General features: G+C 43.8%; 1 protein-coding gene across 2 annotated transcripts in view; it reads left to right on the forward strand.

Annotated features, from left to right (window-relative positions):
• LOC146177806 (nuclear exosome regulator NRDE2) overlaps window positions 1–24,269 on the forward strand; it is a 151,711-nt gene that overhangs the window by 70,503 nt on the left and 56,939 nt on the right. Inside the window, exons 9-11 of one of the 2 annotated variants that reach the window (XM_084580587.1) lie at window positions 3,237–3,500; window positions 10,072–10,352; window positions 16,448–16,705. In XM_084580587.1, the coding sequence (XP_084436713.1) occupies window positions 3,237–3,500; window positions 10,072–10,352; window positions 16,448–16,705 (803 nt within the window). The remainder of the gene's footprint in view (window positions 1–3,236; window positions 3,501–10,071; window positions 10,353–16,447; window positions 16,706–24,269) is intronic. The other variant, XM_084580588.1, reaches the window with a different exon arrangement.

Here is a 24,269-nt window from a genome sequence, read left to right on the forward strand (position 1 = left end):
AATGTCGTCTCTTCCCCGCTGGAGTGGGACCGCCACCTTAAACTGTCATTAGCAAGTGGAGAAATTCCTTGAGATTGGAAAATAGCACATGTGGTTCCTGTGTATAAAAAAGGTGATTGATCGTCAGTTTCAAATTATCGACCTGTTTTCATAACAAGTAATTGCTGTAAAATGTTGGAGCATGTTGTTGCCGGCTACTTGCAAAAGTTCCTGAGTGATCATAATCTCTTGCCTGATAATCAGCACGGGTTTAGATAGGGGTTATCCACAGTTACTCAGACTGTTCTATCCATGCACGAATTTGCGCATGTGTCAGGCAAACGAATGTGGTTTTTTTTCACTTCAGCAAGGCGTTTGATAAGGTGCCACATGGTAAACTTCTGTATAAGATGGAATGCATGGGTGAGCCTTTTTCTATCATCCGATGGATTCAAGCCTATCTTAAAGACAGACGTCAATATGTAGAAATTAATAAGACCCCTTCTAGCGTCTTCAGTGTTCATTCAGGAGTTTCGCAGGGAAGTGTGCTTGGACCGTTGATGTTCTTAATATATGTAAATGATTTAATTAGTGTTGTACTTACTGATGTATTTGTTAAGTAATTCGCAGACGACTGCGTTTTGTTTAAACAAATTTCATCTAGAAATGGCCACAGCTCTGTACAAAAAGCAATTTTCGCCATTGATGAGTGGTGTCTTAAATGGGCTATGGGACTTAATACTGAAAAAACTGTTCTGTTACGAATAACAAGTAAAAAAATCTCCCAATTAGCTTCCTTACTTTTTTCACGGCGGTATGATTTTGGAAGTTGAAAAATATAAATATTTAGGTGTAACACTTGACAATAAGTTAAAATGGACAGCGCATATTACTAATATTTCTACAGCTGCATTACTAAAGATATGGGTTTTACGAAGAAAGCTAAAAACTTCCCCGGCACATATAAAAAAATTAGCTTATGAAACTTGCATACGGTCTTCACTTGAATACGCTTCAGTAGTTCGGGACCCATACACGAAAAAAGACATAATGCTTCTTGAAGAAGTCAACAGGAAAGCTGTTAGGTCTATATTTGGAAAATATAGAAGGGAAGACTCCCCTGCACAGTTAATGAATTCAAATAACATTCATACACTGGAAACCCCTAGAAAGATTGCTGATTGATATTCCTCTTTAATAGCTTAACAGGAAAAAATAAACTCAGGCTTCCAGAGTGCATTAAGTGTCTTCTAGTGAGAAAGATGTGCAGTGTTAATGAGCATCCACTTACTCCTATTTTTGCCAAAATTAACAGTTTTAAATTCAGTTTTTTCCCTAGAGCAGTGTAATATTGGAATTTGTTACCGGCATCTGTTTTATCCTCACAAAATTTTTCTGATGCATTACGTCTTTTTACCTGCTAATATTGTTTTATGTATATTTTGTATTTGTGTGCTGCTAATATTGTATAATTTTATTCTTTTATTTATGTAACAATGTGAACTCACTCCTGCTTGGGCCAAGCAATGACCTGCAGTATTTTCAAATAAATAAATAAATAAAATCATCGCCATCAGCGGCTGCACTAGCACCATCGGAATTATCAGCTAAGCAGCTGATTACAGCCAAAGTAGCTGTGGCTGGTTGCATTTCATGTTGGCTGTTGCAGCTGCTTGTGTGTGTGTGTGTGTGTGTGTGTGTGTGTGTGTGTGTGTGTGTGTGTGTGTGTGTGTGTGTGTGTGTGTGCGCGCGCGCGTGCGTGCGTGCGTGTGTGCCTGAACTTGTGGCACTATCAAAGGAAGATATACAGTGCAGTCCACTTATAACGAAAACTCATCGTTATAACTGATTATCATTATATCTGGGCTGGCAGAAAAAAGAAAAGGAAAAAAAGAAGCACATGCCCATGTATTTTCCCTGTGGGTTTGCCTACTTACCGGCGATGAGTGAACCGGGTTTAATACTAATCATCCTAAAGAGCTTTAAATACTTTATTACAGGACATATCAGTAGCCGTAAATTAACTTAAGCAACTTAAAGAAGTCAGAAATTCGCACTTGCTTGAACAGCAGCTAAAGCTTGACAGTTGCTGTGAGCATTCCTTCCAGTAGCGCTGGCGGCAGTCCTCTTTGCGTGCATGAAACCGATCAGCAACTGGATGAACTGCAGGGCATTCCCAGCCTTCATGATATTTAAAATCATAGAGTGCTAATTCCTTTACTTTTTCATGAGGCTTCCAACCTTGAAACCTTTCCAGAAATCCGATGAATCTGCTGTTTCATCTCTAGAGCTGTTGCGCGGTCATTATGATCGGCGGCATCTTCCACGAACGCAGTGATTGTGATGATGGTAGTGCACAGTTCGTAACTGCAAGTACTAATGGTTGTACGGATTTCTCCTTGCCAGATCGTTTTTGACGCTTATGTCGGGATTTCACGCCTTCTTAGTATTTATTTTTTTTTACCAAACATTCAGAAACATTTCCGTGGTAAACGTCTATGGGGTGGCGCTAAAGCCATCGTTGTATTCAATATACTGCCGATAATCAATCGTTATAACTGGTTGTAGGGGCAATGGGAAAACTGATAAATCCCAAGAATTTGATTGTTGTGGGTGATATATTGTTGCATCTGGTATCATTATAAGTGGACTGCACTGTATTTGCAGAAGCTTTTGTGGTGTTATACTTTATAATTTCTATGCTTTGTGGTTTCAAGAAAAAGCAAACATTTTTTACATGTGATACATTGTTAGCATTTCTCAAGGTGGCAAAGGGGATTTCAAGCTTAAACTAGAGCTGAATTCCAGTCGTCAGCATGCAACCCAAGCTCCAACGTCTGCTGCTAGTGAAGGGCCATAACAAAACCAGTTAGAGAAAGTTTTGAAGCTAGCGAAGCCTGCTACTACAAGGTCCCTGCAAAAAGGACTCATTGGGCACTAGTACTTGAGATTTTTGGTGAGCCGCTTTCCCTACCCTAGAACATTGAAACAATGAATGTGGCCTCTACCTCCCTTCCCTAATTGGCAAATAAAAAAAAATCTTGTGATTTCTGATTGGCTAGGTTGGCAGGTTAATGGTAGAGCCAAGCACGTTGCACTACTTCCCTGTGCTTTTGTTTGCTAACAGAGCATACAAAAGGGCTGCAGCCTTAGGCATGCTCGTGGATGCCAGCCAGCAAAGATAATTGCAAAGCGCTGGAGAGGCACTCTGCCTGGTGCAGGGGACTAAGTCATGGGGTGTGGTTGATGTGTTGCAGAGGTGTGTCGTCAGTACGGGGTGTTCCTGTGCCAGTGTGGCCTATGGGAGCGGGCGGTTGCCACCTTCCAGGCCCTGGCTGAGCTGAGCCTGCGCTGCCCTCAACGCCTGGCCGAGGCAACCCTGGAGGAGGCCCTGGCCCTGCTCGAGCCCTTCTGGGACAGCGGGGCCCCCCGCTTTGGGGAACAGGGAGCCCAGGGGTGGGCTCACCTCCTCCAGCAGATGGGCAGTGGAGGACCCCTGGTGGACAACAACACCGCGCAAGGTAAGGACGATGATGGTGATGAGGTAGGGTTAGTCTTCAGGCTGGAAACAAATTTTGTACAACCTATGCGCAGCTGATAGTCCATCTGTCGACTGTATTCTGTGACGAGTGCCATGGATTACGTGCCGTCACGAATCACTGATTCATAGTCATTGGGACTGAAAAAAATGTTCGACCTAACTGGGTTTCTTAGTTAACCAAAAGCAGAAAATGAAATTGCGCACAGGCAAGGAATTTTTTTTGAGAGAATGCTCTGCACATATCCCCTGCTTCATCTTAGTACCTAAGTTGTTTTATAGTTACCAGTGGGCTGGCATTGTGCCTCTTGATCAAAAGTGAAACACTGCTGCCCATATCTCCCATGTGTTACGTGATACAGGCCCCAACTCATCAACTTAAGGTGACAACCAGACCAGAGTCGTCAAATGATAAATGTTTTATAGCAATGCAGCATAGTGGGTAAGTGGGTACTGCATCTTAAAGAACACGTCACTGTTTCTAATGGCTACGCAGCGGTCTTCCAAAATGGTGGTTTCTACTTGCTGGATGGTGTGTTCATCATTAGTGGAGAGGGGTTGTTTTCAATTGGAACAGTTTCCACAGATGTACAGCCATATTTGAACTTACAGTGGCAGTTTTTCACTACATCACGTGATATGGAATGCTCCCCATAAGTTTTTTCCAGCTCGTCAAAAGTCTGCCTTTGAGCACGGCCTTTCAAGTACAGGAACTTGACTACTGCTCTGTATTCCTTTGGGTCTTTTATCGCACCTCGCTCCACTTTCAACACTAGCAAAAGGGAGGCTTTTTTGAGTTCATGTTTGGAAATGGGCATGTAACCTATGGGCATCGTGCAGAAACCCCGGGGGCTGCACTCGCGGCGAACAGGCAGCGCCACGAGTGAGCGCCGGAACATTTTCGTAGTGACCCACACGGCCGCCTGGGCAGGGCGCACACTTGAAAAAGGCGGCCTGCGCAGCGAAATGGGGGCAGTTTCAGCCAGCTCGAACGACGTAGCGAAGCACAAACGATGCGAGAGCCACATGACACAAGAGGGAGAGACAGAGATGAGCCCTGGCCGCCCGCCGGGCATTTATTTCTAGGCTGGAAACACTCGAAACTCCCCTCGCTATCCTCTCCCTATCCCCTTTTCTTTCCCGCCGGCTGCCGCTCAGGTGCTTCAGCTATTAGATAGCAGTTGCCGCGGCCGGCAGCACTCTTTTCCTTCTTTTTGATTAATAATAAACCATTACCACCACCACCAAGACGACAGGAGAAGAGCGTGCAGCTGGAAAAGGGCAAGAAAAAAAAAGGGGGGGGGGGGGTGGCATAAAAAACACGGTAAAAATGTAGAAAAATACAAAATGTTTGTGGCAAACACCCCTCCTCCAAAGTGTGGTTCAGTTCAGTTCAGTTCAGGCGTTCAGTCGTGTCCGACTCTTCGTGACCCTATGGACCATGTCACGCCACGCTTTCCGGTCTCTCACTATCTTCTTAACATCACATAGCTTCATCTGCAATGCCTCGAGAATGCCATCTAACCATCGCGTTCGCTGCCTACCCCTTCTCCGGCGACCCTCAACCTTTCCCAACATCAAATCTTTCTCCAGCGACTCCTCTCTTCTCATCAGATGACCAAAGTAGCTGAGCTTTAACTTTAGAATTTGACCCTCCAATGAGCAGTCTGGGTTTATGGTTGGCAATATCGACTGATTTGATCTTCTGGCAGTCCAAGGAACTCTTAAGAGTCTTCGCCAGCACCACAATTCAAACGCGTCAATTCTTCGGCGGTCAGCCTTTTTCACAGTCCAACTCTCGCATCCATACATCACAACTGGAAAGACCATAGCACGGGTTATACGGATCTTGGTTGGCAGGCTAATGTCTCTGCTCTGTACTAGGCGGTCAAGACTAGCCATGGTTCTCTTTCCCAGAAGCAGGCGTCTCCCAATTTAATGACTGCAGTCTCCTTCCGGGGTAATCTTGGACCCCAAGAAGAGAAAATCTGTCACGGCTTCCACTTGTTGTCCCTTGATGCTCCAGGATGCCAGGACTTGATAGGGCAAGACGCCATGATTTTTGTCTTTGTAATGTTCAGTTTAAGCCCAAACTTCTCACTCTCTTCTTGTACGCGCATCAGAAGTCTCTTGAGTTCCACTTCACTTTCTGCCATTAAAGTGGTATCATCCGCATATCTAAGGTTGTTGATACGTTTTCCAGCAATCTTCACTCCAGCTGAAGACTCGTCCAGACCGGCCTTCCTCATGATGCACTCTGCATATAGGTTAAATAGGCAGGGCGACAGTATGCAGCCTTGCCTCACCCCTTTCTCAATCGGAAACCACCCAAGTGTGGTACAGCTCTTTAAAGGCCAGCTCGAACGCCCCAAGCTGAGGTGGCTGAGAAAAAAAAAAGAAAAGAAAGCTGAGGGAATCGAGTGGCCGAGAAGAATGGAACGAATGTGGGAGAACAATAGGAAGGAATGAAGCTGGAGTTGAAGAGAAAAAAAGCCTGAAAAAAAAGTGACAAGCCTGAAAACTCGAGAATGCGATTACCGGGGCCTGAAAATGTCGCAGGCACTTATATTATGCAGACGGCCTTTGAAGAGCTTTAGCTATTTTTTGGTGAGGCGGTTGCCACTTTTCTCGACGATATAGGAAAGGAAGGCAGATGGCACGTGGTCGCTGATGCAGCGGCACAGCTATGAGAATGGAAACTCTCTTACAGCACGGCACAACAAGCGATCTACAGTTTGTAATACACATGCATGTCTTCCTCACTGTCACGTCAGAATTGTAGCATGCCTAATTTTCTTTTTTGTTGAAAGAACATCCTGCCTCATCCCGACTTAAATGCTAATTTTTCTTTCGTTTCTTTTTTTTTTTTTTTTTGACGATTCTTATTGCCTCTTTAATGGTACTTTCATGTCCTCTGCCACAAAATTAAGTTTTGACAGGGGAAGGTAACAGGGGGCAGCCAGCCGCTCGACAACATGTTTGAAGCAGGATGGCATGTAATGAATGCAAGATCTGTTCAGAGCGTTCACAAATAAGTAAAAAGAAAAAAAAAATAAGTTATTTTTTTTTTTACTTGTGTTAATAACATTTTGATGTCCACTGAGCTGTTGAACCTCGAATGATGAGCTGTTTCTCATGCCATACTGCTCAATCGAGACTATATATAGTACAAAATAAGTAAAAAAAAAAAAAAGTTTTTTTTTTTACTTATTTTTTACTATACATAGTCTCGATTGAGCAGTATGGCATGAGAAACAGCTCATCATTCGAGGTTCAACAGCTCAGTAGACATCAAAATGTCATTAACACAATGAAATGAATAAAGCGTATGGAATGGCAAGGACATATGGGTAGCTAGAGGCCCACAGCGGAAAACCATCTGGGCTAAGAAAGCTGACAGGGCAGTCAAAGAGAAAAGTTTACAGTTAAAAGTGCTTACTTTAGAAGGGGGAAACAGAAAAGCGAAGGATGGCGAGGAAAAAAAAAATTTAGGCTGGGGGACGGACGAAGGAAACCGCCCAAGAGGAGTAGGAATTAATGTAGGGGCATAAGCGTGGAAGGAAGACAAGGAACGAGCTGTGAGGGAGGAAAAAATAATTAAATCAAGCAAGCAGCAAGCAAAAAAAAAAAATAAAGAAGGGAGTTGCCAAGCCAAATTCGCGAAATTAAACGCAAGACATAGTAAATGCGCAATCAAAAGGCTTCATTCCCATTGATTACTCTCCGCATTGTACTGGTGTTTATGCAAGCTATCGTAGACAGGGAAATATAGACCACAGGACAGCTTAAATAAAAATTATGCAATGAATAACTGCATCCGCGGAGCGCGGCCCACTAGGGGTCATGGCGGTCCCAGTAGCGCTGATGCCTATGAGTTGCCCAATTTATTAAAAATTTTTTTTTTTTGCTGGTTAGAAAGGATGCTAATGCAGGTGAAGGTAGTGTGTCCTCTTTCGGGAAAAATGCCTCGTGGAAAATGTGGACGCGGCAATACCCAGGCCTGATTGCCAGCTCACTGCTCGGTGGAGGGCAGCGATCCAAACAGCGTCGCTTCGCTTCGTAAAGCTTATTCGGGGACGTGAAAGACACTATCAGGCCAGTGAAAATGTGTGCGACAGCAGCAACCCAGGGACTGCAACTTAGCAATTCATTTGTGACCAAAGAATGCTGCGAATCGAAAGAACGAATGGCGAATGCGCCCCACGCACAGCAGATCCGACGCGTTTCCGCTGCACGGCCGGGCGCACGGGTCACTACGAAAGTGTTCTTCCTGCCGCGAGTCATTCCTGCACGGTGCCTATAGAGATCCACACCTATGCTGTTTTTACATCCTGAAACATGCAGAAATTGGTCGTAGGCAATCTTTAACGAACACCCTTTCAATGTCTGTGTGTGCGCTTCATTATTCAGTAAGCCCAGCTGGTAGTTAGCGCTTGTTCATGTTATAATGTATTATCCTCTTTAGGTCCGTCTTCTTTGTGCTGCAAGCAAAAATGAACATGCATCAACTCACTGAAATTTCTCCTTTACCCATAGAACTATATTCACCCTCTAATGTGTGTGTTCTACCTCTAGTTTGCAGTAAATTTTAATTTCAAATGTCTATATTCTTTATGCAAAATGGTCATGCTAACCAGTTTTACTATATGCACGTGCCACGTGCCTTTTGTTACACTATTTTACAATTTTTTGTAAATTGTTAAGATCACTTAATGATGCAGTCCTGTTTATTTGTATGACACATTCAAAACATGGCCATTTCTGTGCATAGGGTGCATTGCATCTGCCAGAATATTGGCTGTGCTGAGTGTGGACGGGGGACAGCCTGTGGAGAGATCCCGCACCATTGCTATGCACGGATACTATGGTGATGCAAAAGTCACGCCGAGTGAATGGCAGTCAGTGTTTTGAAGTTCATTTGTGAAGTCACAATCCACTAAACATTACGCATTTTTATGCATGGACTAACTTATTTAAATAGCTTTTTTTCCTCAAACAATAGCTGATTGGAGCTCGCTTTCTGTCAGCACCCAGAAACTCCCACTGAAATAATTTCTCAACAGCAGTGTATTGTATGACTGTCTGTGTGCGTTAACGTAGAGAGATGGGCTAGTTGGTCTTGATAAATAGAATGGATATTTTTTCAGCTCAAACTACACAGGATAAAGGAAGAGGAAACGACAAACGAACGCTCATTCTTCATTTCTCCTACTTTTGTCCTGTGTTATTTGCGCAGAGAAAATATGTATTCTGTGTGCATTTTTGGTTTGTTTTGCACACGAGTGCAGTACTTATTTGTTTGTTTTTGTTTCTTCTGTAGTGGTTGCCATGTTGATGGTTGGTACTTTATACGATTTATGCTGTTCGTGCCCACTCCTACTATAGCCCAGAGAAAAAGGGCTGCAGTATGTGTAAATAAATAAATAAATAAACTTGCCTACCGCAGTCTTCTCCGGTAGTCGTGTACATAACAGATCTCCAGTGCAGTACCTTCTTTGTATTTTTTTTCCCTTTTAAATTGTGCTTAGCGTTATAAAGCAGTCTCTCACTCTGGAAAGATAATGCTTAGGCTTGTTTGTTCATGATTTAAGGGGAAAAAGACGGAGTGCAAAAAAGACAAGCACTGAGAAAGCAGGCTCAGTAGATCCCTCCTCAGTGCTTTGAAATTGGTTGTTTTTTTTGTTTTTTTTTTGCAGATTAACATAGTGAAATTAAACGGCACAAGAAGAAAACTCATAACATGGTACGGGCACAGACTACCAACGTTATTGCGTGCAAAGCAGAAGCATGATTTATACGTTTTACAATGAGCCATGTCATTACACACCTAAAAAGACATAATCAGGATTGCAATCCCAGCTTGGCATGAAAAGCTATGGAAAACAAAAATCTGTGAGAGCCCGAATTACATAGAAAAAAAACAAAAAAAACCTATGCATGGAACAGCAAGATGCAGAAAGCGACACCCGCTCATGTCAACAATAACGGTTTGAAAAACTGCAACGGTATGTGATCATTACGGAGCATAAAACACCTCAGAGAAAGGGAGAAGGCTTGGAGTGAATGAAAAGCGCATGTACCCCTAAACAACTATGACAAGGGGGTAACAAATTTAAAAAAACATGAGAAGATAACTGTCATGGAAAGGGTGTGAAAAGTGGTGAAAAAAAAGAATGCTTACGGAATCTAAAACAACACTTCCAGGCAAAAAGAACATTCACTTGTAAAAAAAAAAACGAATACACTGATGCCAAACAGTTCACATGGCAAAACAGTTAAAAGCCATTAAAATAATAAAGAAAAGAGAGGCGGACAACAAATAACATGCAGAAATAATTGAAGCCAGTAAAAAGCAAAGAAAAAGGGGAAAGCTTGGGAAGGAGGACTTGGAGCTAACATTTGAATTCACAAATCTCTGTTAATTGCAGCCGCGATAAAATTGTTTAGTTAAGAATAGATATTGCTGCCTTGTGTTTCTCAACTCCATGTTGGTGTGACCCCTGTGTGTGCCTCTCTTAATGATGGAGTGTATGCATGGTCCACTGTTGCGACAGCAGATGACGGCTGCTGCCAGGAGGAGGAGGATGCCCTGGTGCAGGGGGCGCCAAGCCCTGTGGATGCCCTGTGGCTGAGACTGGAGAGCCTGCGGGATCTTCGCCAGTGGCGGCCATATCGGCCCAACCTTCTCTCAGCCGAGGAGGTGACCTCTGAGGACCCCGAGCGCATGGTGCTATACGAGGACGTGGGGCCCGCGCTGTTTCGACTGCGGCAGCCGGCCGCCAAGTTGGACCTCCTGCGAGCCTGGCTCTCCCTGCTGCTGGGTGGGGACTTGGGGGCAAGTGGTTCCCACCTTGGTTCATTGGGGAGTGGGCACCAGCAATAGTGTCTACTAAAAGCACAGCACTGCTAGCCAACACTTTCCATTTGAGGGACGCACCCTGCTGTGGTGACTCTGTGGTTAAGGCGCTTGATTGCTACGCCCAAGGATGCGGGATCGAATTCCGGCCAAGGTGGCCGCTTTTCGAGGGAGGCAAAAAGCAAGGCACCCATAAGCTGTGCGATGTCAGCGCACATTGAAGAAATTCAAGGGGTCGAAATTTTCAGAGCCCTTCACTACGGTGTCTCTCTCATAGCCTGAGGTGCTTTGGAACGTTAAACCCCACAAACCAAACCGAACAATTTGAGAGGTGACGCTGTTGCACTCTCTTGAGGTAGCCTCGTCACTCTTCTTCTGGCCCCTAGCATAGGCTGCTGAACTGTTAACACTTAAATAAAAACTGACTGCCACAGCTTGGGCACTTAGTTCTGTAAACATGCAGTGCATATGAATCTTACCATATTTCCTGCCATTCGCGCCGTGTGCTACTCGGCAGTGGCTGCGCACAAGTTTTGCCGCTTCTCTCAACTCCGTCAGAAACCAAGCGATGGCATCGCAGAGCAAACTCCAGCTTGGGTTCCCTATAGATTGTTCGAAAATTTGGGACTAAGAAAATTATAGCGTTCAGAAAATTTGGTGTTATTTCTTTTGTTTAGATATTGTGGTTAAATCAGTATATGACGAATGAAAGCTTGAAGTAAAACAGTAGGTGGAAAGGCAAGATATCTAGCTTATGGTGAAGTGGAGTTGAGGGGGAGAGTAGTGAGCTAAATGTCATCAACCTATCTGCTTGGGTTTGAAGGCAGTGAATATTATCTTATTGCGTATAATATGTACTACCCCAGGAAGTGAAGCAGTATGAGGTATGACTGTATGAGCATAGTACAGTGATACGATAATGTGGGGTTGAAAATAGGGGCGCATTTTGATAATTATATGAAAGCGAAAGGAAATCTTCTTTCATGAAGAATGAGCATGCAGATTAAATTTCATATTTTGATCCAGAACTACACCAAGGAAAGTGCCTTTGTTATTAGGCAACAGAGTTTGCCCATTAAACAAAAAAGGAAAGATTCCACAGCGCTAACAAATACGAACTCGCAAATAGACACAAACAGAACAGGTGCTGAATCCAATTTTTTGAAACGACAACAAAATGAAACTTCTTCAAAGTGACAAAAAATGAAACATTTTTGACCATGCTCAAAAACAAATGCTTCCACACCGTCGGCAAGGTATGAATGTCACGTTAGGATTTTGAGCATTTTGTCATTTCAAAGAAGTTTCATTTTGTTGTTTCGAAAAAGTTGAATTCAGTGTCTGTCCTGTCTGTGTCTATTTGCGAGTTCGTATTTGCTAGCGGTGTGGAATCTTACCTTTTCCGTGAAATGCACCAACTAGCCCAGCAATTGGTTTTATTTTATTTGCCCATTATAATGGGCTGATAGGAGGTGGATGGAAAATAACGATCTTAGATTATGCAGGATTAATATGTAGGTCAGTTTTGCAGCACAATAAAATGTGATTGAGATCAGCACTAAGTTCTTGTTCTAATATGGTCACAGTTTTTTCAGGTGGGGATATTGTGGTGTTGTCTCCATACAGAGTACAATTAACATGATTCAGCGAGTTAGGCAAATCATTAATATATAATATCAGGAAGAGTAAGGGGCTCAAAATAGATCCTTGAGGAACTCCAATGGTTACTGACTTTGCAGATGATGTTCTACTGTATCATTGCTCTTTCGCCATTTGGCGTCTAGTCCCTGATCAGCGGGAAATCGATCAAATGACATGCCGAGAGGCTTTCTGGCTGTGGCTGACAAAACAACATCAGGCAATGAATCTTATCACAAGCTGATGAAGAAAGTGCCCATGAAAAGCCCCATGCCGAACCTCACTAAAGAAAGGATGTCTTGCCAGCATATGAAGAGAGCCGGCAGCTGCTGACCCCAGGTTTTTAGGTTGTTGATGATCAGTAATAATAATCCCTTAAATATAGTAATTTTTTAATTGACTGTAATTGCCATAATCTTTGAATGACATTTATGTTATCGTGTAGCACTGCATCGAATGCCATACATATTGAATGACAGTAAATCTTCGGGTGTGAGAGGGATTTAACAGCAGTACGCCAACTGAATGGCACCAAGTACTACAAATCGAAATTGAGCGAAATGTGAAATGTATATAGCAAATGCTTTGACTTTACTGTTATGTTTGAGGCAGTTTTGAAAAGCCACTTGAAAAATTTTAAAAGATGGCAATGCGCTGTAGGTCAGACCAGTGTTACTAGTAGGTCATAAGAAGGTGTTAGAAATGCTGATTACCGTAGGAAGATTTACTGACCCACATTCAGGTACTGTAACTGTAGAGAACATGTCTCTTTCCGCTTCTCATGAGTCCAAGTTCAGTTCTCTTTACTGCAGTGTTGTCTATGAAGAATTTGTATCAACTTTCCAGTTTTCTTTGCTAATCAGAGAATATGGAGCTGTTGCAAAAACAGCATCAGCTGCGAGGATATATATATTTTTTTGATAAAGGTATCAGACTAGACACATTCCATTTTAGAGTGAAAGCCCTACTACTTCACGTACATCCCAGAGTTTTGCCTGGCCCCGACTCAGCGACCTTGAATCCAGACCAAGGTCAAACCAAGCATACTCCCTATGACTAACACTATATTTTAATGTAAACTTGTTTATAAGAAACTAAAGGCCCAGCACCTGTTGCACTTTTTTATGCACACCCTAACTGGGCGGTAACAGAAGGGAGGAAGTTGGGATTGAAATAAGAATGAGAGAGGGGTACCATAGTGGAGGGCTACAGAGTAATTTCGACTACCTGGAGACCTTTAACGGGCAGTAATATTGCACAGTACATGGACGCCTCTTTGTGTCACCTCCATGTTTGAACCCGGGTACTTCGGTTCACTGATAGAGCGTCTTAACCACTGAGTCAGTATGGTGGGTTATGCAGTTGCATAACCCACCCATCTACTTCTGCTTTATTGATTATGCAAAAGCGTTTGACTGCGTAGATCACAGCAGATTGTGGCAAGCTCTCCAAGAGATGGGAGTTCCAATTTACCTCATCTGTCTCCTCAAGAACCTGTATGAAGGGCAAGAGGCCAGAGTCAGAACTGGACATGGTCTAAGGCTGCATACTGTGCCCTGCCTATTTAACCTATATGCTGAGTTCATCATGAGGAAGGCCGGTCTGGACGAGTCTTCAGCTGGAGTGAAGATTGCTGGAAAACGTATCAACAACCTTAGATATGCGGATGATACCACTTTAATGGCAGAAAGTGAAGTGGAACTCAAGAGACTGATGCGCATACAAGAAGAGAGTGGGAAGTTTGGGCTTAAACTAAACATTACAAAGACAAAAATCATGGCGTCTTGCCCTATCAAGTCCTGGCATCCTGGAGCATCAAGGGACAACAAGTGGAAGCCGTGACAGATTTTCTCTTCTTGGGGTCCAAGATTACCCCGGAAGGAGACTGCAGTCATTAAATTGGGAGACGCCTGCTTCTGGGAAAGAGAACCATGGCTAGTCTTGACCGCCTAGTAAAGAGCAGAGACATTAGACTGCCAACCAAGATCCGTATACAGTCGAACCCGGTTATATCGAACCCGGATATATCGAATTTCGGTTATATCGAACTCACGGAATATCCCCTTGAAAATCCCATGTAAAAGTATAGGAAATTCGCGTCATATATCGAACTCAATTTCACCGGTCGTTCGATATATCGAACTCCGCACCACGCACTGGAAAGTGTGCCTTCCCCAAAGACGATTGCATCACCCTTGGCCGTTTGCCGCATGACGTTTTCAAGCCACGCGCGGAAGGAATGAGAGGGGACAGTTCGGCGACGGCTGGTCTGGGCAGCGCCGCGCATCTGCAGTTGTCGTTTCCCGTGCGCCAACACATGACGTTTGCAAGCCATGTGCGTGGGCGTGCCCATTCTTTTGCCGAGCTATCTCTCTCCTTCAGCACGCGCAACGCATGCTCCAAGCCAGCTCAGCCCGTTTTCAGACGTCGGATGCTTTCTCCAGCGTGTGTTGCGAACCCTTTGCGTGCGGCGGCGCGGCGGTGGATGCAGACATGGCTATGACGCCTGCGGATGTTAAGCAGCAGCAGCTGTTTTTTTTTTCTTTTTATTATTATTATTATTTTTTTTAGAGTCATCCTTTCTTATTGTTGTGCTGTACGCGCGGCGTAGCGTAAGATATGGCGGCTGCGGACGTTAAGAAGCGGCAGGGTTCTTTTTTTTTTTGCGGGAATGTTTATTTTATTATTATTTTTTTTTTTTATCGTTTATCCTTGCACGTATGAATCGGCGAAAGCACGCGGTCAGCTGCTGCGATCATGACGCCCGCCCCAAGCGCGGCGTGATAAATCGAACCAGGCTTGTTCATTCAAGCCATCACGGGCACTCTGCCAAGTTCGCTCCCCGCCACCGCAGGAGCTATCAAAAGATAAACGCGCCCTGACGTTACCGCTGCGCAGAATCTTGGCACGGTGCCAATGAGCTGTGGATGAGACGACCGAAACGGACTGACGCGCGCCATCGACATGCAAGCGAAAATGCTCGCGATTTCTGCCGCCGCGGCGACACAGAAACCTTGTTTTGAGCTGCCGCGGTGGCTCGAGCGGCGAGAGGGACGCAGTTCCAACAAGTTTGAAAATTTTCGCTCTGTCGCTGCCGCTCGTCGCTGAGATCGCTCAGTCGCTTGCATGTGGGCGAGCTGGCCTTTACGCAATTTTTTATTTTTTTTTCAAATTCTCGGGTGCAAAAGTGGAGGGTGGGTCCATTATGCAAATGGGTTGATTACGCGACAAATACGGTATCGGTTTTTCGCATCGTAAGTGCCGTCACAAGCCGATTTCTGTATATCGAATTATTGATATATCGAACTATTTCGCGATCCCCTTCGAGTTCAATATATCTGGGTTCGACTGTAACTCGTGCTATGGTATTTCCAGTTGTGATGTATGGATGCGAGAGTTGGACTGTGAAGAAGGCTGACTGCCGAAGAATTGACGCGTTTGAATTGTGGTGCTGGTGGAGACTCTTGAGAGTTCCTTGGACTGGCAAAAGGTCAAATCAGTCGATATTGTCGACCATAAACCCTGACTGCTCATTGGGGTGTCAAATTCTAAAGTTAAAGCTCAGCTACTCTGGTCGATGAGAAGAGAGGAGTCGCTGGAGAAAGATTTGATGTTGGGAAAGGTTGAGGGTCACCGGAGAAGGGGTAGGCAGCGAACGCGATTGTTAGAGGGCATCCTCGAGGTGCTGCAGATAAAGTTATGTGATGTTAGGAAGATAGTGAGAGACCGGAAAGCGTGGCGTGATATGGTCCATAGGGTCACGAAGAGTCGGACATGACTGAACGACTGAACTGAACTGAACTGGTGTAGGAGTTTCACATGTGCATATAGTTGAGAGCATGCTGCTGAGATAGTTGGTGACCCATTAAGTCAAGAATTTAGTGCAAAAATAAAGAACAATGGACAAAAAAAGATGCATAAGATGATTGACGAACGATTGATTAGTGCTTATCGATCGTCTTATGTGTCTTTCTTTCTCCATTGTTCTTTATTTTTGCGCTAAATTCTTGACTTGTGCATATAGCTTGAGGCTGTAGCCATCTGTGTGGCAATCACGCCAGATGGACTGCCTCTAGTGCATCTCTCAGGGTTCAGTATTGCTATGGCAGCTTCCTTTGTCATCAAAGTTGTCATCCCCTGTGGCTGCAGTGGCTTTGCTTTGGCATATCACGGGTCTTCCAGTGGCCGTGTGACTTTTATACTGGTGGCACAAGGTGGCACCCACAGTGTCTTGCAGAGTAGGAAGTATGTGGCAACGAAGACTACTGCAGGCTAGTAGTTTGCAGTTAGGGGGGGAACTAGTGTGCCTTGCAGTTGTAGAGGAATGACTGTTGTTGGCGTGAAGATCATGCGCGTCGGACTTGAGCAGCAGCAGTACTTTGCGATTCAACCCCAACTAGCTGTGAACGTTACCTGGTCTGGGTCTTGTGTTGCAGAGAAGCCAGGCTGGCTGCAGCCTTGCTGAAGCTGACTGCTTTGAGCGCCTACCGGGAGCTGACTTGCAGATGGCGATGCGGTTCAGCGAGGCTCTTGACTTTCCGTCAGGTTGGGAGGTGCGGCAGGGTGTAGCTGACTTTGCCCACGAAGTCCTGAGCCAAGCCAAACCTCACTTTGTGGAGCCAGTCCTGGGAGACGAGCTGGCCCAGTTGGCATTGAGGCTGTCACGGCTGGCAACTGCTTGGGATGCCCGCAAGGTGTGTGTGCTTATTCTCATGCCGAACCAAACCTCCTTGCATATGAGGCAATGCAAGATTAGCAGCCCAGTCTAGTTAATGAAAAGTCTGCCTTTGGATGTATTCCAATTCTTTAGACGTCTAGCAAGACGGCTTCGTAGACGTCTACATGTTCGTTTAATGGAACACATCTATCCGTCCACGCCTCAAGCCACCACGTGGTATAAAAGATGAACTAAAATGTTTAAATAACTATTGTAATGTTGCTTTCTTAAAGCTTTAGGATAATACAGATGAAAAACATATTTCTAAAACTTTGCAGGTTTTTTTTCTACAACAATATTGTCATCACAGTGTAAATGGACTATTGGTTGATCCACTTGTAGCAGACGAACACTGCTCACGCAATGGGCCTGCTCACAGCTGAATAAATAAACAAACAAACCGAGTCTTGTGATCATGGTTGTTCATTTTATCTGAGACGCAGTGCCATAGCTGTAATACACATTTTGACGGTGGTTCCAACTTCGTTTGTAGTAAGCGAGGGTTATAACTGCATTCCTTATAAATGGGCTCAACTGTACTCTGTTTGCATTCAGGCAGGCATTCAGTGCAGGCTACCATTCTGACACCGGAGTGCATACAGTTTTGTAGAGGGGGATTTAGTGCTCAGCTGGCTGGCAGTTTTATTTATTTTTCAGGCACTGCCAACCTTGGCAAGGTTTTGGACAGGAGTGTACAAAACACAAGATAACAACCCTAACATTGAAAAGAAGCCTGCGCAATTAAGAGCACTGACAGGGAATATGTAGCTCTTTGGTGACAGCCTGAAGAAAAGAAAAAAGATGCATTCCACTTATCTCAGCAATAAAAGAATCGGACTCAAAATCAAAGCGAACATTATGAGAGGGAGTGAGCACAATGGGTGGTAATGCCCCTGACAAATGGACACTAAGCAGGGTTAGCATTATAGTAAAACCCCGCTATAGTAAACTCGGATATAGTAGTAAAGTGAAACTGAAGTCCCAGTTCATCTTGCATAGACAACTGTACATTTCTCCCCCTTTAAAGTAAAGGCATCTTTGGTAAAAATCGGTTATAGTAAAGTGTGCCTGGCCGCGGCGACGACTCCCATGATAGGACATCGCCGCCCGCGCACTGCCTGAATTGCGAGGAAAATGTATATATATATTTTTTTTGCATTTGAAAACAAAAATAACACAGGGTCCGTTTAAGTGGCTTTACCACTAGACTTAGCAGCGTTTAGGAGAAGCCTACTTTACGGAGGCCTTGGAGCCGTGAGGGAAAGTACGCAGCGCATGGGAAAAAAAAAGCAGTAAAGCTGCCTACAAACATAGAAAGGAGGCGGCACAGTCCTTTCAGAAAGTAAGGGAAAGTAAAAGTGCAGCAAGAAATAGGGAAGGTGAAGAAACTGGCAAACATTCAAAACACTGTGCAGCACAAAGCATGAGGCAGCGGAGGCAAGAAGTGGAGGTGCAGCGTGTGCAGTCTTTAAGCCCTTGACTGCCATTTGCATTTATCATTTATTGCCTTTTAAAAGACAGAAACCGCAGAAAGTGACACTGTGTTCATTCAAGGGTTTGATTTTCATATGAAATCAAACTTAGTTATATTTGTAGTCATGTTGTCCTCATGTTGTCCTCACGGTACTTCCACTAGATGTAAAAAAATTTTATAACCGAGAAAAATTCCATGAAGAGATGATAAAAGCGAGATGGAAGGTATTTCAGTGTTTATTTATTTTTTATTTTTTTCATTAAGCAACAAGATGTGTTCAGTAAGTGGCGATTTAACTACCAGACAGCATCTTCAGGACCATGTCATCACCTACAACTGATATAGTAAAGACCCTGATATAGAAAAGGTTTTTGCTGGTCCCAGTGACATTACTATAAAGGGGTTCTACTATTTACAGGCTGGTGACGCAGATATGAAAAAGAGACTGTGGGCATGGGTGCAGTATGATGGGGGAGCTACGACACGGGTTCCAGCAGCGAAGGAGGTTAGAGGACAATCTCATTGACCCAACTCAGTGTGTCCAAGCAGCAGGTGAGGAAGATGGGCTCCTATAGCTAGCATTTCTGGACTTTATATTAACTGGGTCTACAGCAGTGTGGTTCCAGATAACTTGTGGTCATGCTGGACACATTGAAGACTAAAGCTGTAGGTTCAATTCAATTCACTTCATTTTATTCCAGTATAAAAAAAAAAAAATGATGACAACGGCCAGCACCCCGTTCACAGGGTAGCAGGAATCAGCAATAAAAAAATTAATGAATTAATTAATGATAAATAAGCCTTATTAGTGTAATGAAGACATGCAAGTACAAAATACATTGAAATACAGGTGTCTGTTATTGTGAGTCTGCAGTGGAATTAAGTACTTGTGGAAGTAAATATGCTAACATTTGTTTCGTAATTGGTGTGAGTGTGAGAAATTTTCAAAAGGTGTTCACTTCGCGTGTTATATGTTTTTGTAAGTGTAGTTAGCACAGCCAGTGTTTCCAGGAAGGGGTAATCATTTTTGTGACATGTATAATAGCTCTTCAATAAAAGTGAGTTATAGAAGTCAGGCAATGGTTGAAGGTTAAGGTAATTAAAAATAGGTTTTATGAGGGAATCATAGGCTGCGTTAGCCACAATTCTTATGGCTTTCTTTTGAAGCCGGTATATTTTAGATAAATTAGTGCCAGTTGTCGTTCCCCACACCAAATAGCCATAGGTTATTGTGGATACAAAAAGTGAATTGTACGGGAGTAATTTAATGTGTTGGGGTGAAACAGACCGAAATTGCATTAAAATACCAACTGTTCGAGAAAGTTTAGTGTGAACTAGGTCAGTGTGTGAATTCCATAGCACACTTTTATGAAACACAACACCCAAACTTTTAAACACCAGTACCAACTCAATGGGTGAAGAAGCAAGATGAAGGATGATGGCTGAACTTACTCGTTTATTTTTAGAGAAAAAGGTATCAGTTTAGTTTTCGAAGCGTTTATAGTTAAAGAATTAGCTATGCTCCAAGCCATTAGTGCCTCAAACAGTTCATTGGCCTTTTGTACCAGGTGGGTTAGATTTTGATATGAGAAAAATAGGCTACTGTCATCGGCATAATGTTCACCAGACCATTAGCGTATATGTTAAAAAGCAGTGGTCTAAGAATGCTGCCTTGTGGAACGCCATGCAGCAATGGTTTAAAATTGGGCTGAAAGTTGTTTATATGAGCCCTTTGTTGGCGACGATGCAAGTATGATTGTATATAAGAGCCAGAAAATTTTATGCAACATCTTTTTATTTTATATTGACTACTCATTGCAACTAACCCTAAGTGACGGCCCGGTTTTAAAAGTTTTTAGATATGTTGACGATTTTTTAATCCTTTTTAAGTCTGGGACCTTTACATCCCTTGACCAGGTTGTTTCACAGATTTTAGCTACTTTTAATCAATTGGGACGGGGGTTGGTTTTTACACATGAACTCCCAGATAATCATGAGTTACGTTTTTGGACCTCAAACTTACGTTCTGTGGCAACCAAGTTTGCCATATGTATTCCCCCCGTGCTAACAAGGAGCTACTGAGATACGACTCCTCACACTCCAAGGTTGTAAAAAGAGCCATTGCGTCTCTCTGTTTGGAGTCGGCGCTTCACAAGTCGTGCCCTCATAGCATGCAGGAAAGTCTCGACTATAAGGTTTCCCGCCTCTTGGCGGTAGGCTTCCCTGGTCCGGTCATATCTGCCATCGCTGAAACCCTCCTGCAGAAACAAAAAGGCGCCCCAAAAAGACCTGACTACTCGGCTTCAAAGCCAGTTGTGGTCCCCTATGTGCACCAGGTATCTCATAACCTGAAGAAAGTGGCCGGTAGACACCATGTACCTTTGGTGTTCTCAGCCCCCAACAAGCTATCAAAGCTTTGCTGCCGCATTTCTGACGTTTTTGAAAGGGGTTGCAAAAAAAGGCATGGCACCTCCTATGTTATGTGCTCCACAGGAATGGTATACTGCTTGCCCCTTTCTTGTGGCTCTTCCTATGTAGGCCAAACTGGCCGTTGCGTTAATGACCGGCTACGAGAGCATGCAAAAAATGTAGACAATAATGATAAAAATTCAAACCTTGTAGGGCACATTTCTTCCTGCACTAGCACGTGTAGGGCAAGATTTGAGATGACAAAGATTCTAGGCAGGAGTACCAATGTGAAAGCCCGGCTTATCTTAGAGGCCTACCATGTCAAAAAACTATCTGATCGCTGCGTAAGTGATGCTTCATTGCAGATATATGATGCTGAAGTTTCATATCTTGATTCGTTTTTGTAAAATTGCGGTGTTTGTGATGTGTGTGCCTGCTCTACCTTTACGCATGCTCTGCTTTTCTGTATATATGCTGTGGTTGCTTCACCCCATTAAACAGTTCGTAGTTGCACTCGTGAACTGTTGTATGTGTTTCTTCCTGTGTCCTGTGTAAGTTGTTGCGCATTTCTCTTATATACTATGCAGAACCAACTAGCCCGACAACACGCTCTTCTGAACGTCTATGTCGCTTCTCTCGATAGGCTCGCCTGTAGCATCTCGCACTTTCTCAAGGATTTCCGGGAGGTTTTCATCGGTAGCTACGGGAACATTTCTCACTTCAATATTCTTGTTGCGGGAATACTGCTCGAAGGCGATAGTTCTCTTGTCGTCTTCTACTGAAAGTTTCTTTAATTGCTCGCACTCGGACAAGAGAGCTTCATTCTGAGCCTTCAGTTGCTGGTTTTCCAAAGGTTTCTTTCTAGGGCGATACGGAGCTCGTATATCTCTTGCCTAAACTCTTTCATTAGACATGTCAAACACCTTGGCAGCAGCAGCAGAGACGACAAGAGGATAGTTACCAATAAAAAACAGTCAACACTGACTTGAAAGATAGTGGAAACAGTGGCTTGAGTTGTGTGCGAGCTGTACTGCTGCTGCTGCCAAAGTGTGAGAAATGCACTTGGGGTGGTTGCAGGAGAACACAGGTCCAGATGGCGCTCATAGTGGTTTGCAGGTTGACACACTGGGAGTGGTTATCTGTGTCCGATGGCGCAGGCCGATACCTCGATGAAAATGCTGCGGAAAGCCAAAAAAGAAACAAAATCAGGCGCAGCGATGAGGGCTTGAGCATGAAGTTAGCACGGCCACCACAAGGCAGTCGCTGTAAGGCGTTGGGGCACCAAGTCTTGCAGTGCGGCACCAAGGTTGGATTAAATAATCTTTTGAAAGGCATCTATAAAGGTAATATGTGCTTATAAAATGGCAGAAAGGGGTATTGGAGCCTATGGAGATACAGCGGGGGCTTAGCCAAGGGTGTCCTAAGCCACCTCTGTTGTTCATGTTGTACCTACAAGGATTAGAGACCGAACCAGAGAAGAGCAGACTTGGCTTCAACTTTTTTTTTTCAAGTATGGAGGATGGACTGACAGTCATTACCAGGACTAACATACACAGTACTAATAGCTGACAACAGGGAAAATTTTCAGGGGTTGATGGACATCTTTGGTGCACAGTAGGTCTGAAGTTTAGCAACGAAGAACCAGTATTCATGATTTTAACTGAGTATGAGGGTGGCAAGCATCAGATAAAGATGGTCGTGCTGTAGGTAAGAGCATGGCATGGATAAATAATGGCATTGAGCATTTAACGGAGCAATACAAATTCAGCTAAATGGTCCTAAGTATGAGGTGGGAGGTTCAAGTACAGTTAGAAAGAAACCAGTGTTTGCTTGCTCTGGAACCACATGGAAAACACGAAATCAGGGGGTACAATGTGACTTGGAATGGCCATCATTCCAACCTGTTAGCAGGATAAGATTTGAGGAGCAGTTGAGAGAAATGGGTGAACAGTGGTGGACTGTAAAAGTTTTGTTACTTGTACATAAGGAGTGTTGACTTGGAAAAGCAAGGGAGTGGAGAGTTAGGGTGAGGAGTAGTGAAATGGAAGGATGCTACTTTGAAGATGGCTTTGTCTGAGCTGGAAACCTGTAAATCCCTGACCTGGGAAAGATGACACAAAAGTGGCAGTAGCAGGGAAAAGAACATATCAAAGTACTTGATGAATTACTGCAAGAAGCAGGCTCAATGTTGGCACCTTTTCATAGGAGAAGGCTAGCTATTCCAAAGGGACTGGGTAAGTAGAACACTTGTGAAGATTTAAAAGAATGTTAATTTGAGCTAGATTATTCCAAAGGGACTGGGTAAGTAGAACACTTGTGAAGATTTAAAAGAATGTTAATTTGAGCTAGATGGTGCAACATATTTAATTAAGACAGGGAACTATAGTGCAAAAAAAGACACAAAGAAACGACGCAAGACATGTGCTAACTTCATCTAGCTTTATTCGCTCAGTAGCCAGCAAATATCGTATAGCAACCAGGGCATGTGCAGAAAAAGGGGCTATGCACAGTCAATCAAAACGTCCATATAAGATATCTTAATCTTTGAAATGGCCATCAAAGTATCGCTAACGCATTCTTTTCCTTTCTTTTATGTAAGAAGTGCTTGAAAGGCCCTCATGCCTTAGTATTTCTGCGGACGAAGGGGACAAGAGCTATGGCAAAAAGAAGTGTGGAAATCTGTTTGTGAAATGTTGCTCTCTGAAATGCTGCACATGGGAGGGTATATGAGATACCGTTGACCTGTGGGAAGGCTTAGTGCATATTGCGCAATTACATGCACGCCATAGAATGCTTCACTCAGCTAAACTGCTGAATCCTCGCACCTCCATTTTCGCACAAAAATGCCATTTGATTGTTAGCATTTTTTTATACTAAATTTGTTTGGTATACTCCCCTGATTCAGTCATAAAAAGCCCGGTCTTCGCATCATCTGTGGCAGTGGCGAAGCTAAGCAAGGCACTGTTGGCAGCGGTGGCACCATCTCGTGTTGTTTGCAGCAACATTGTCCTACAGATTAGGTGAAGGAACAGGCGAGCGGGACTCTTCTGCGAAATGTTTGAAGAGAGCTCTGCTAACTGCATTATAAATAACAATCACTGTTTGTCTAAAACTGCACTAAATTTGAAGAGTTGTGTATTGTGAGTTGTGAGTTGTGTTTGTGTATTGGCAAGCGCTCCCAGATTACAACTAGCAGCTTACCGGTATCGCTCACGAGGAAAGTATATAACACTTGCACCATACCAGTACCCATCCACAGGGCTAAAACGTGGAGGCTAACCAAGAGAGTTCTACTTAAGTTGAGGACAACGCAGAGGGCTATGGAGAGAAAAATGATAGGGATAACGTTAAGAGATAGGAAACGTCCAGAGTGGGTCAGAGAAATAACTTAAGTCACTGACATTCTAATGAAAATCAAGAAGGCATTGGCAGGGCATGTAGAGCGATCACTTAGGGTAACAAACTGGATTCCAAGGGAAGGAAAGCGTAGCTGAGGGCGGTTGAGGTCAAGAAGTTCGCAGGGGTCAAGTGGATGCAGCTAGCATAGGACTGGGTTAATTGGAGGGCCTTCACCCTGCAGTGGGTATAGTCAAGCTGAGGATGATGATAATTGCAGTAAGTCTTGTTGAGCTGTGAACTGAAAAGATTGCACCACCAG

This window comes from Amblyomma maculatum, chromosome 10 (genome assembly GCF_055883805.1).
Source record: "Amblyomma maculatum isolate TAMU_Amacu chromosome 10, ASM5588380v1, whole genome shotgun sequence".
Classification (NCBI taxonomy): Eukaryota; Metazoa; Arthropoda; class Arachnida; order Ixodida; family Ixodidae; genus Amblyomma; species Amblyomma maculatum.